Source organism: Enhydra lutris, unplaced genomic scaffold (genome assembly GCF_002288905.1).
Source record: "Enhydra lutris kenyoni isolate GAN:26980312 unplaced genomic scaffold, ASM228890v2 scaffoldscaffold31, whole genome shotgun sequence".
NCBI classification, from domain to species: Eukaryota; Metazoa; Chordata; class Mammalia; order Carnivora; family Mustelidae; genus Enhydra; species Enhydra lutris.
Window position 1 is genome coordinate 3,061,588 of NW_019154115.1, and position 12,031 is coordinate 3,073,618.

General features: G+C 55.0%; 1 protein-coding gene across 2 annotated transcripts in view; it reads right to left on the minus strand.

The window, feature by feature from the left end:
• Window positions 1–1,135: 1,135 nt before the first annotated feature.
• LOC111153335 (coiled-coil domain containing 33) overlaps window positions 1,136–12,031 on the minus strand; it is a 101,018-nt gene continuing 90,122 nt past the window's right edge. For both annotated transcript variants that reach the window (XM_022512311.1, XM_022512310.1), the window contains exons 14-21: window positions 5,623–5,794; window positions 5,275–5,363; window positions 4,974–5,105; window positions 4,792–4,882; window positions 3,706–3,872; window positions 2,620–2,706; window positions 2,191–2,304; window positions 1,136–1,318 (exon numbers count right to left, since the gene is read on the minus strand). In XM_022512311.1, coding sequence (XP_022368019.1) covers window positions 1,211–1,318; window positions 2,191–2,304; window positions 2,620–2,706; window positions 3,706–3,872; window positions 4,792–4,882; window positions 4,974–5,105; window positions 5,275–5,363; window positions 5,623–5,794 — 960 coding nt within the window. In that variant the 3' untranslated portion in view covers window positions 1,136–1,210. The remainder of the gene's footprint in view (window positions 1,319–2,190; window positions 2,305–2,619; window positions 2,707–3,705; window positions 3,873–4,791; window positions 4,883–4,973; window positions 5,106–5,274; window positions 5,364–5,622; window positions 5,795–12,031) is intronic.

Genomic DNA, 12,031 nt, shown 5'->3' on the forward strand with positions numbered 1-12,031 from the left:
GCCTGAGAGGTGTGGGCCGATCTGGCTTCTAGGCAGGGCGGCCTAGCAGGAATGAGGCTCTGATTGGCTGGACCTTGGGTGGGAGTTCCCTGTGGGGTCCTGAGACTTCCTGCCAAGGCCCAGCTAGAGTTCTGGGGGAAGCTAAGGCTGAGTGAGTGAGTGAGGGTCTGGTGTGAGGCGGCTGACCTAGAGAATAAGAGGCCAGCATGCTTTCTTTGCCCCACCTGACCTTTCTCTGGGCTTCTCCAGGCCTCAGCTTCCTGTTCTAGGGAGACATGCCCACTTATCCAAGCTCTGGGCAGTAGGCGAGAAGACCGTTGCTAAGTCTGGTGCGTTATTTGGACTGTCGGACACTGGTCCCAATTTCGGTCCTCTTAACCCCTTCTGAGTTCCGTAACTTCCTGACCTCACCCAGTGCCTGATCCCTCCTGGCCTCCCGCTAGCCAGGTCTAAGTCCTGCAGGCAGATGGGGGAAGTTAACCTTGCTCAGGACAGTGGCCCTGTGGCCTTGGTCTCTTCTATGAGCATCTGCAGTCTCTGAGTCCACTCTTGGAGCCTTTCTTCTTTTCCCTACCACGCAATCCTTTCTTATTGGCTTTCTCTTTCCTTCCTGCTTCCTTTCTCTTCTCTGGGCCTGAGTTGTCTTTGACTCAGAAATGTTAGAGTGGGAAAGGGCCTTAGCATCAAAGAAGGCAAGCTCTGCGTGAGATAGATGGGAAAATGGAAGCCCAGAGAAGTTGCTTGGTCACTCAAGGTCACACAGCATGCTTGTAGCTGGAATTCAGGCCTCCTGACTCTCAGCGGAGGGCTCCTTCCCGAGGCCCCATCTGCTTTCCTGTCCCTGGCTGTATTTGGACGCAACATTGCTAGCTTAGCCTAGCCCAGTTAATGGGGGTACTTCACACTAATATGTAATTGATTGCCACAGGAAGGCTTTAAGTCTTTCCATTCCCAAGAAACAGATAAATCTGTTGGCTCTCCTAAAATGGTAGCTTCTGGGATAGGCAGGAGGCTATAGGGCTGTGGTGGAGGGCCCGGGTTCAGAGTGGGTTCCGGCAGGAGGAAGGTAGCCCCCTCAGCTGTCCTACTCCAGGAAAGAGGTGAATGTTCACTGACTTATGGCATTTAATCCAGTCCTCTGGGGGTTGGAATGAGACTCCCCAGCACACAGAGAGGGGGCCCTGCTCCAACTACTCAGGTCTGCTAAGACTCAGGTCTTCTCAGAGTTTGAGGGCTTGTTGAGCTTAGTCTCCAAGCTGGGCATCAGGGGATCCAGCTTTGAGGGTCGCCTGTGGTCCTTGGCATGGGCCAAGGAGTTCTGTGGTATGCAAAGCAAAGGGAGGCGAGTAAGTCCCTGCCCCCAGTGAGGGAACCCATCAGAGTTCACCTTGCCTGGCAAGCCAGGCCTCACAGGATCCAAACACACTGGGTCATGCCTTCACTATGGGTTCCAAACCTGTTTAACCGCAGCAGGCCCACCCAGTTTCTCCAAGACTCCCTAGGTCTCAGCAGGAGAGTTTGCAAAGGCAGCCCTGTGTTCCCTGATGCCCACCTCCCCATCCTCGTCAGGCCTTTTCTAGGGCCTCGGAAGGAGCAGAACCGTGCGGGCTCAGGAACCGGAGCCATCGGGGAGGCTCCGGGGTCTGGGGCTGAGCTGGGGCTGGGTCTTGGGGGGAAGGGCATCTGTGAACAGAGCTATTTGTGCAGATGAAGCCAGCAGCACTTCTCCCGGGGGCCATCCCCCCATCCCCGGCAGGTGGGCAGCACCATGGGGACTAAGAAGTTGTGCTCACGGGACAGCCTCAGGGGCCCTGGAGTGTGGTGGGGCCACGGCGATTCTGCCTGGGAGCAAACCCAGTGCTAAAGCATAGCCAGCACCAGAGCCTTCCAGAAAGACCTGCGGGGGCAGCCGTTCATCCACGGCCATGTCCCCTTGACTCACCCCCACCCTTGGGAAGCGGGTAGTCTCGGGCGGGGGGAACTTTCTATTCTCCTTGGGCAGGTGGGGTATGGAGACCAGGCCAGGGCTCCTGATGGTAATAGGGCAGACACTGAGCGTAGGTCTTCTGACTTCCAGTGGGGAGCAGGTCCCCCCGGTTCTTCTCAGGGCCCAGGAACTTGGGGTCGGGGGTGGCTGCTGCCAGCCACGCTGCCTGCACCCCACGGAGCTTGTCCAGAGAGATCACTCACGGGCAGGTCAGTGATGACGGAGTTCGAGGAGGGCCCCAAGCCGTACTCTTGCTCCTGCAGCCGCATGGCCAAGTCCTGCTTCTCGCGTCCCCAACGTCGGGCTGAGTCCTCTAACTGCAGACACGGAGAGGGACAGATGGGGGGACCTGCTGGGAAGCAGGGCCCATCCCTGCAGACAGGACAACCAGAGCCCGGACCGTGTGGGCTCGCTACCTTCTGGAGCCGTCAGGCAGGGGTGGGTGGGGAGGGCCAAGTGACAGTCTGATTAAGGCCCAGATGGACCCTCCCTGAGTTCCAACAACATACTGAGCCCTGACCCTGGGCACACACTGAGCCACAACTCTGGTCACACTTGGACCCTGACTCTGGTCAGGGTCTGCTGAGTGGTGAGCCCGCCCAGCCTGGCTGACCCCTGCCTGGGTCATCTACCTGGCTTTCCAGGGATAGGATCCGGCTCTGAGCTCGTTCTAGCTTGGCCAGAAGGTTGAACTTGTCGGAGGTGCTGGCAAGGAGATCCTGCGGGCAAAGCAGAAGCTCACACCAGTTTGCCACAGGGGACTGCCGCCATGTAGGCTCAGGAGGCCGGGAGCTGCTGAGGCAGAGACCAGCCAGGTCTGAGTTCCCAGCTCAGGTCCCCGATGCAAAGCCTCAGACCCAGGGCCAAACCCTCGTTCCTGAAGTAGACCTGAGGTGGCAGGTCACCGCTGTTCTTCCCGTGGATTTTGGTTATATGGAGTTTTGGTTATATGTCACTTTCTAAATATAAAACTTACTAGGCAGCAGCAGCGCACAGAAAGGAATCTTGGTCTTTTCGTAAAGTGAGGGCTTCCCTGTCCCTGCACTTTACCCGGATGTCCCCGCACTTTACCCAGATGTCCCCGCATCAGCGGTGCTTTCAAACAGAACTCACCTCCTGCAAGTCCTGGCATGAAGAGATATGCCCTCCGCTGTCCCCTGCCCACCCCTCTTCTGTAATTCCAAATGTCTTGTCTTTGGGTTTGCGTAAAGCAGGGATGCCTGCAGCGGCCTTGGAGGTGGAACGGGGCTGGGGCACCCACCTGTGCGGGCAGGGCCTCTGTGCCCTTGGAGTGGCCTGGGCCATCTGTCTCTTGCAGGCTCTCTGCCAGGTCTCCTCCTGCTCCCAACTCCCTGGGGTCGACCTGGGATGGGGGAAAAGTGCTCTCCAAGGCTCAGAGAGGCTGGTGTGGAGTCCAAGTGCAGGTTAGCCAGGTGGCAAAGGGGTCAGGGATCAAAGGTCAGGGGCCATTAGGGGCTTGCTTTCTCTTAGGCTGCAAGAGGAGGGCAAAGTGGAGCTTTCCCACCCATGCGCGTTCCCCAGGAGGAAAGAGGTGGGCCTGAGCGCTGGCACTCCTCCAGTCTCCAAGCACATTGGAGACCCTGGAAAGCCTAGCTCCTGACTGTGGTCTTCAACTTGGATTGTGCTGCGCGTGATTGCTGAGCACCCAGCGGCCTGTCCAGGCAGGCCCAGGCCCGGCCTGGGTGGGCGGCTCTTACCGGCAGAGCCTGCTGCTGCAGAATGATGGGGGCCGACTGGTGGCGGTTCTTCTCCAGCTCTGCCCGCAGCCTGGTGTTTTCCGCCAGCAGGACTGAGTACAAGTCCACAGGCAGGTTCTCTCCCGTTGACCCTGGGGGAAGGCCGGAAGCGGAGCGCGCAGGGAAGGCTGCAGACGTGGCCACAGCTGTTCGTGAGACAGGCGTTCCTGGCCCCTGTCCCTGGCCTGATCTGCCTGATCTGCCCCAGTGCTTTGCTGGCTTTGCTCCACTCTGCCCCTCCTCTGCTCCTAAGCCTTCAATGGCTCCCTGCTGCCAAATCGCAGCACCTCAGGCCACCATTCTAGGCTCCTTAGGATCTGACCCCTGTGTTCTCCATAACCACTCCCCTCCGTTGATCCGGGGTCAGTTTTAACTCTTCATCTCTCTCTTTCCTCCCCTCCCCCCTCCTGCCATTGTCACTCCCTGGGCCTTTGGCCTCACTAGGCTGCCTTCCCTTCTCTCATCCCACTCTGGGATGACCTTGGGGTTCCTGAAAGGCAGCCACAGCTCGCACAGTTTTCCTAAGGTCTTCAGAAGTGCACCCATTGCAGTGAAGCAGCCACAGGGCTGGGCACACGGGGGTTTCCGGTGGGGCTCATAGATGGCTCAGGAAAATCCTCTGCCCGGGCTGGCCTGGCACTGCAAGACCTGGTTCTCCCCCTCATCAGAGCCACCTCAGACTGTCCATTCTAGATGGCTTGGGCTAATGTCAGTGGAGAGAAAAAACAAGTGCTGCTTGTTTGGTAGAAGCAGACTCTTTGAAGACATGGGGAGATGAGGAAGTACTGGGAAGGGGTCGGGGCTGTTTGCTCATTCCCATCTGCGGGTCTGAGCAGGACCTACTATCTTTCTAGCCTGGCTCACACACTGTCCCCACATGTCCCAAGGGACTTCTTGGCAGGAGAAGGGAGCCCAGGGGAACTTTGGGAGCCCCTCACTGCCTTCTTCAGTAGGGGGCTAGCATCCTCGGCCCCAGTTCTGTTCCTGAAGCCGATTTTTCTGGAAGGCCAGGCCCCAGGGCTGGGACAAGCTGGGGAGCAGACTCACCCAGGGTGGGCTTTCCCAGCAGCCTGTTGAGCAGGGGCTCCTTCCTGTCCCGTAGCTGGTCCTCCAGCACCCGCTCCATCTTCTCGATCACCTGGAGGGCAGAGCACAACGGCTGGGCTGGCCTGGGGGTTGTCTTGCCATTGGGGGCTGGCCCCAGGCGCCTGGTTCCCCGTGGCACCTGCCTTCTCCTGGTGCCGCACGGTCTCCTCTAGCGCCTTCGTCTTCTGCAACTTGTCCTGGTACCGCTTCAGCAGCACGGCCTGTGGCTGCTGAGCCTGGTGCAGGAGGAGCAGCTCCTTCTCTCGATCATTCTTCTGATGGTGGGAGAGGGGAGGGGGAGGGAAGACCCCTCTGCTGAGTCTTTCATTGCCGTGCCACCTTCCCTCCAAGCCTTCTGCTCCCAGATGCATCTCTGGACACCCCCCAGTTCCCTTCCCCTCTTCTCCCCCTGCCCTCTCCCCTAAACCCCCAGCCTCAGCTCACTCGAATCAGCTCATTCTGCAAATGCTGCACTCTGTCCCTCAGTTTCTTCAGCTCCAACTCACTCAGCAGCAGTTTCTGCTTCATGGACACTGGTGGAGGTGGGGGTGGGGGAGGTGGGACTAGCTCAGGGAAGAGGCATTTCCCAGCTCAGCAGAGCTGGGGGCTGGGGGCAGGCGTCACTCAGTCCTGGGACTCGAGACAGGACTGGAATCTCCACTCCCCATCCCGGAGAGGACCCCCACTGGTGTCCAGGAGCAGGCATAGCTGGAAAATCTCCCCACCACCCTGGCACGCAATCCAGAGCCTGGGCTCAGGTAGGTACCGGGATGCTCTCAGGGACCCATATACCCTCATCCAGCTTCTGGGCTTTGTTGCCATTGTCCGGCTCCTCCTCCCCTCCCTCCTGAGTCAGCTGGCTCCTCAGCATGCGGTTCTCTGCCTCCAGCATGCTGGTGTGTTTCCGCAGCGACAGGATGTCCTCTGCCATCTTCTGCATGGCCTTCCGGTAGTTGTTCATCTCCTGTGGGTTCTAGAGCTCAGAACCAGGTCCCCAGCCCCACTGGGGCCCCCACCCCACATCTGCACCCCCTCTTGGAATTCAGCGACTGTGCCCTTGAGTCTTAGGAACTCCTTAGCGGGGTGGTTATGACTTGGCCTCCACCCGTCCTGGCCATGGGAGAGCAGTCATGCCAATGGTCTCTCCCAAGGCCCGTGTCTCTCCTTGTGATGCCAATGAGGAGGGACCTGGGGCTCACACCCCCCGGTGAGGGAGCCCCTGAGTGGCAGAGACTCGAAAGGACCCGGGGCCAGGTTTCCAGGCCCTGGCTAACTCCGAGCCACTTCTCTGACTTCTCCTTCTCCCTTTCTCTAATCCCTGTCCTTACTCATGTCACTGAGAACTCAAAGAAGAACCTTCAGAACTCCCCAGGAACGCTGCTTAGGGGTTGAGCCCAGGCCCCAGCACTGCCACCAACCTGGGGGCCAGGTAGAGACATCGGGCAGGCCCAGGAGACCCAGATGAAGACTCGAGGTCAGGGCTGGGATTCAGCTACAAAATCTAGGGTATGAGAAGCGACCAGGCTGCTGAGCTCTGTCTTTGGTTAGAAGTAAGAACTGCCATCATATCTGGAGTGCACTGAGCACCGAGTGTGTTCGGGTTAGGCCCTCCCTCACTGAGTCCCCACACCCAGCCTCCCCACCGCACTGATGGGGAAACCAAGGCCCAGAGGGGCGTGTAACTCACTCAGTCACAAAACTAATGAGTGGCAGAGAGAGGGTCTGAGACTCAGGCCTTCTGGCGCTGGAGTCTGGGTTCTTAAGCATTGTGCAATCCCTCCAGATGCCCCCTGACACAGGAACTGCACAGTGTGTTGAGAAATGGTAGGAGGAGCTTCCTGAAAAGGAAGATCGGTGTAATCTTAGTTTGGGAAAAAAATTCACGTCTGTCCTTCTGTATGCGTAGGAGATGAATGGGTTACCTGAATGGCATTTGTTTTTTAATAAGAAGGTTCCTACTGTTATTTATAAAAAGTTTTAAAAAGGGAATTTCTTAAACAGAAATATAAAAGAGGCACCCAAAATGGGAGGCCAGGAAGGCCGCTGGGGGGGAGGAGGGAAGTGAGACAGGCAGTTTGCTAAGCCCTGGTGGCCGGTGTCCCTCCAGAGGCTTTGGAGGCCTGGCATGTGGGAGTGGGGGGGGTGCTCCTCGCCTGAGCCAGGCTCCCAAGTTTCCAGGAAGCAGAGCTCTGTCCCCCAACTCCCACCTGGGCCCCCTGCTGACTGGGGACGTGGCCTGGCTTTAGGCCACTGGCTCCAACCTGCTGCATGGGGCCACTGGCTGGTTGGAGAAGGGTTCCCAGACAGCGGGGACTCATCAGACAACACTTGTCACCTGCCACTGTCTAGCCTTCTGGCCAGACTCCCTCTAACAGGTGCCAGTGTGGGGTCCATCTCTCCAGCATCTGCCCCAGTTGGGTTCCAGGCTTTGGCATCTCTAGATCTGCCCATCTGGTGTCCTCGGGCAGCATCATTAGCTAAGAGACTTGGCCTAGAGACTGTAAACACACACACACATACAGGGCCTTGCAGTCAGGCCTTGGTCAGAAGCCCAGTGTGACCACTGAGTCACTGAGCCCAGAGAGGCCCTTCCAGCTTTCTGAGCCTCAGATCCTTCTGACAGGTGAAGCACAGGGTTGCCTTGGTGGCCACCCCTCTGCTGGGCCCTGTAGCTTCTATCCATGGCAGCCCCAAGCCTAACATGGGTGTGGGAGGCCCAGGAGACTGCCAAGAGGAAGCACGTGTTATTTTGGAAAAGGAAATTCATCCCTCTTCCCCTTCCCCAGCCCCGTTCCAGCTTGGATTATGTTAGCTCTGTATAATTACAGCAGCCTCCGAATGGGTTTCTTTGCTTGTAGGAGTAAGTCTCCTAGAGGAGCACACACACAGGTGAGAGTAGTGTTCCAGGAAGCTCAGTGCATTCAGTCTGTAGACTTCTGCCGGGATTACACTTGGTCTCTGGCTACAGGCAGAAAGATGTCTGCACAATGTTGTTAAATTTTAAAAAAGCATGCAGCACATTGATATGATCCCATCCAAAATGTCTGTGTGTGCGCAGGCTCATGCATGGGCATGAATGTAGGTATATAAGGACATTGACTATTGCTCTGTTTGGGAAGGGAAAAGCATATTTTATGTATATTTTTAATGTAATATACAAAATTACATATTTTAGAGAGAGAGGGAGAGAGTGTACAAATTTAGGGGGGGTGGAGGGGCAGAGGGAGAGGGAGAGAGAGAATCTTAAGCACACTTCACACCCAGTGTGGAATCCAACAAGGGACTTGATCTCAAGACCCTGAGATCATGACCCGAGCTGAAACCAAGAGTTGGGCACTTAACCTAATGAGCCACCCAGGTGCCCTGATTTCATATTTCTAATAAGAATATATCCATATATTATTCATCTAATATAAAATAATTTAAATCTAAATACATTGAGGGACATACCATGTTCATGGATTGAAAGACGCAATATTTAAAGAATTAGTTCTTCCCAAAATTGATTTATAGATTTAATGCACTTACAATCAAAACCATAACTCGTGTGTGTGTGTGTGTGTGTGTGTGTGTGTGTGTAGAAATAGACACACTGATTCATTAATGGGTGAGAAATAAAAAAGGCAAGTATAGCTAAAATATTTTTGAAGAGGAACAGTTGGGAAGACTGACTTTATCAGTTATCAAGACTTATGATAAAGTTACAGTAATTAAGAGGGTAATATCAGAGCAAAGATTGATAAGTAGGCCAAAGAAGCAGAATAGAGAGCCTTGAAATAGACCCATGTGTATATGGACTCTTAGTTCATGACAAGGATGGCATTCAAGGGCTGTAGGGATAAGACTGTGATTGTAGTAAATTGTGCTTTGTCTGTTTGATATCTATTTGGGAAAGGGGAGGGTTGACTGCCATCACATATCATAAACAACAATAAATTCCAGATAGATGGAGATCTAAGTGTAAAAGGTAAAACAGTAAGGCTTCTAAAAGACAAAGATAAGACTATCATTAAGAACTTCGGGGAGGGAAAGCTTTTGAACAACAGGACACAAAAAGCACAAGCCAAAATGGAAAGGATTGATAAATGTGGTCCATTTAACTTAAGAACCTCTATTCATGAAAACACATTATTAAGGGAGTGAGTGGGCAAGACCAGTAGGAGATATTTACAACACGCACGATAGACAATAGGCTCATATTCAGATACAAAAATAACTCCTATGAAGAAGCAAGAAAAAGACCACTGAAGAGCATGATGGACAAGAGATTTGAACGGGCGCCAACAGAATAAGTCAATAAGCATGTGAATTGGTGCCCACACTCATTAGTCATTTAAAGCCACAGTGAGATACTACTATATACCCACTGCAATGACAAAAACAGAACAAAACAATCCTGACTGTGTCAAAGGTGGGTGAGGGTGTGGAACATGTGGAACTCTTCTTCACTGCTGGGGGACCCTAAAGGGCCACCATCACTTTGAAGAACCCCTGCCTGCTGGACAGTATTCAGGTTGAATGTAGCCAACGATCCTGCAGTTTACACGCCTGGGTGTGTATTCAGCACCAACGTGGGCAATCCACGCATCAAGAAGCAGGTGTGGGAATATTCCCCGAAGCATTATTTGTATTAATCCCAAACGGAAATCACACATATGCCCATCACAGTTGAACGGAGACATACGCATACAACGGGATGTAGGCAGCAGTAGAAATCAATGAGTGCCATTGACATGAAACCACAGAGAGGAAGCTCTCACACAATAACTTCAAGCAAGAGAAAAGCCGGACACGAAGTACCTCTCCTATGATTCCATAGAGATTTGGCTCAAAACTGGCAAACTTGGGGCACCTGTCGGTTAAGCGTCTGCCTTCGGCTCAAGCCTGATCCTAGGGTCCTGGGATGGAGCCCCCCCACACCCACGTTGGATCCCTGCTCCGAGGGGAGTCTGCTTCTCCCTCTTTCTCTCCCTTTGTCCTTCCCACCCCTGCTCCTGCTCTCTCTTGCACAAATGCTCTCTCTCTTTCTCTTTCTGAGATAATGAATACAATCTTTAAAAAACAAAGCAAAACAAAAAAACAGGCAAACTGAAGCACTGGAGTTAAGTCAGGGTGTGAGATCTACGCGGGGAGCTGGGGGGAGTGACTGGGAAGTGCGGGGGAGTTTTGTGGTGCCCGCAGTGCCGCACATCTTGACCTGTGGAACACATGGGGCTGACACACATCACTGCAACAAACATACTTATGTTTTGTGCATTCATCTGAACATGTGTGCGTCACATGAAAGAGTTAAAAACATTTGATGAATTAAAAAATAAATGAAACCTGTCTCAAGTCTGTTTAAGTCCCCGAAGCCTCCACAACATGGTTCTCCTCCGGGGACCCTGCCAACTCTCAACAATACTGGGTTCTTCTCGGCCCTGAGTTTTGGATGCTCCTGGGGGTGGGGGGTGGGGGGCTGCTCCCAGGCCCTCATGGCAGCCTCTTCCTGCTGTGAAGCCCTTTCCAGTCCTCTCGTGGAGGGCCTGGCAGAGTCTGCTCCGCCCTGGGCAGGGCGCTCTGAGGACCAGCAGGCACGTCCACTGATCCTTGTCAGGGACCCATACAAGGCCTCTGAAGATCCTGTGGGACTCTGATGGCTTCGAGGGCCTGTCCAAGGTCAGCTGGCTTGTAAATGTGGATCTAGCACTGGAATCCAATTCTACTTGCAAAACTGTGCTCCTTACACCTCCTTGATTGAGGAAGGCTGGGGCTTAATCCAGAGAGACGAAGAAAGAATGAGTCCTGCTCGATTTGGAGCTCAACTGATCTATAGAATTTGAGTAGCACTGATCAAGGAGTAGCCAGGGTCTACCTGATGCCCCAAGGCCACAGTCTGCCCTTTATCCCCGAGGTCAAGGCTGTCTCTGGTTGGAGGTAGAAGAAAGGGTTCCCCTATCTGCCGTTCACAGAGCCAGATGTGCCCAGGTCTCCCTGCATCAGGAGAGGTGGGCATATGGTCTCCTCTCACTGTCCCCCCCCCCGCCCAACAGCTGGCCCAGGACAGTGCAAAGACTGCAGACTCAAATGAGCCTGCCTGATCCCAGTGCTGACTCCCCAGCTGCAGATGCACCCTGCCGAAGGGAGGGGGAGGGGGACAGGACCCCAGGCAGGGAAGTGCTCTGCTGGGCGCCCGAACCCTGGGCACAGCAGTCTGTGTTTTGGGGTGGGGAGGGTGGGCGGAGGGCTGAGATCTTCACCACAGGCAGGCTGTGGTTCCCAGTTGAGCTCCTGAGGTTTGCAGCAGCTTCCTCCCAGTTCTGTGTCAACTCAGAGGCCTGGCATTGAGGCTCCCACAGGCATGAGAGCCACCCTGACCCTCCAGCACACTGTCTCATATCCCCCTTCACACCTGCACCCATGCTGAGCACTGGGCCGAGAACCTTTATTCCCACACCTGACCTTGGCTCTTTTACAGTCCATGGTGTGGGGGGGGCGCGTGCGTGTGTGCACGTCCGCACATGGGTGTGGAGGGAGTGGGGCTGGATCAGGGGACGGCCCCCTCCTCTCATCCAGGGCCCCACTCTTTCTAAGATCCCATTGTTCTCGAACTCTGAACAGTCCTGGAGTCCTGGGGGTGAACGAGGCTCTCTTTCTAGCCCCCTTCAACACATGGAAAGAGCTGAGCCTCAGAGCAAGGGATAAAGAGGTGGAGAGAGAGCATGACTGCTGGTGAAGTGGGGTGTCCCAGCCTCAGCCAGGTGGCCCCTTCTGGAGGGAGGGCTGTGAGTCCTTTGGGACTTTGGCCCTTGCAGATTAGCCCTATATACCACCGGGGCCTGGCTGCTGTCTGGGGGTGAGGTCTCCCCTGGAGGAGGGAGGATCCTGGCTTACCTCCCTCAGTGTTTGCCCTGGCTAGCGCCCCCTATCTAGAGGACACTGAGGGGTGTCTGCCCATCGACCTACCCTCCCTCCTCAGCTTCACCCACCTACACAGCTGAGCAGTAACCTTGGGCAGGGAGGCCGGGCTGGGGAGCTGTGGCCTGCGGGCTGGTTGCCTTGACCTCTCCCCACAGCCTGGGTGAGGCTCTCCACTCAGGGCCATGCTCTGCGTCACAGCCCAGCCTTGAGAACACGCAGGACACCATGCCCCAGATCCCCATCGTAGTTCTGCCTCTCTGCCTCCTCCCTCCTTCCCTCCCAGTTCCCAGCCTGTTCTGGA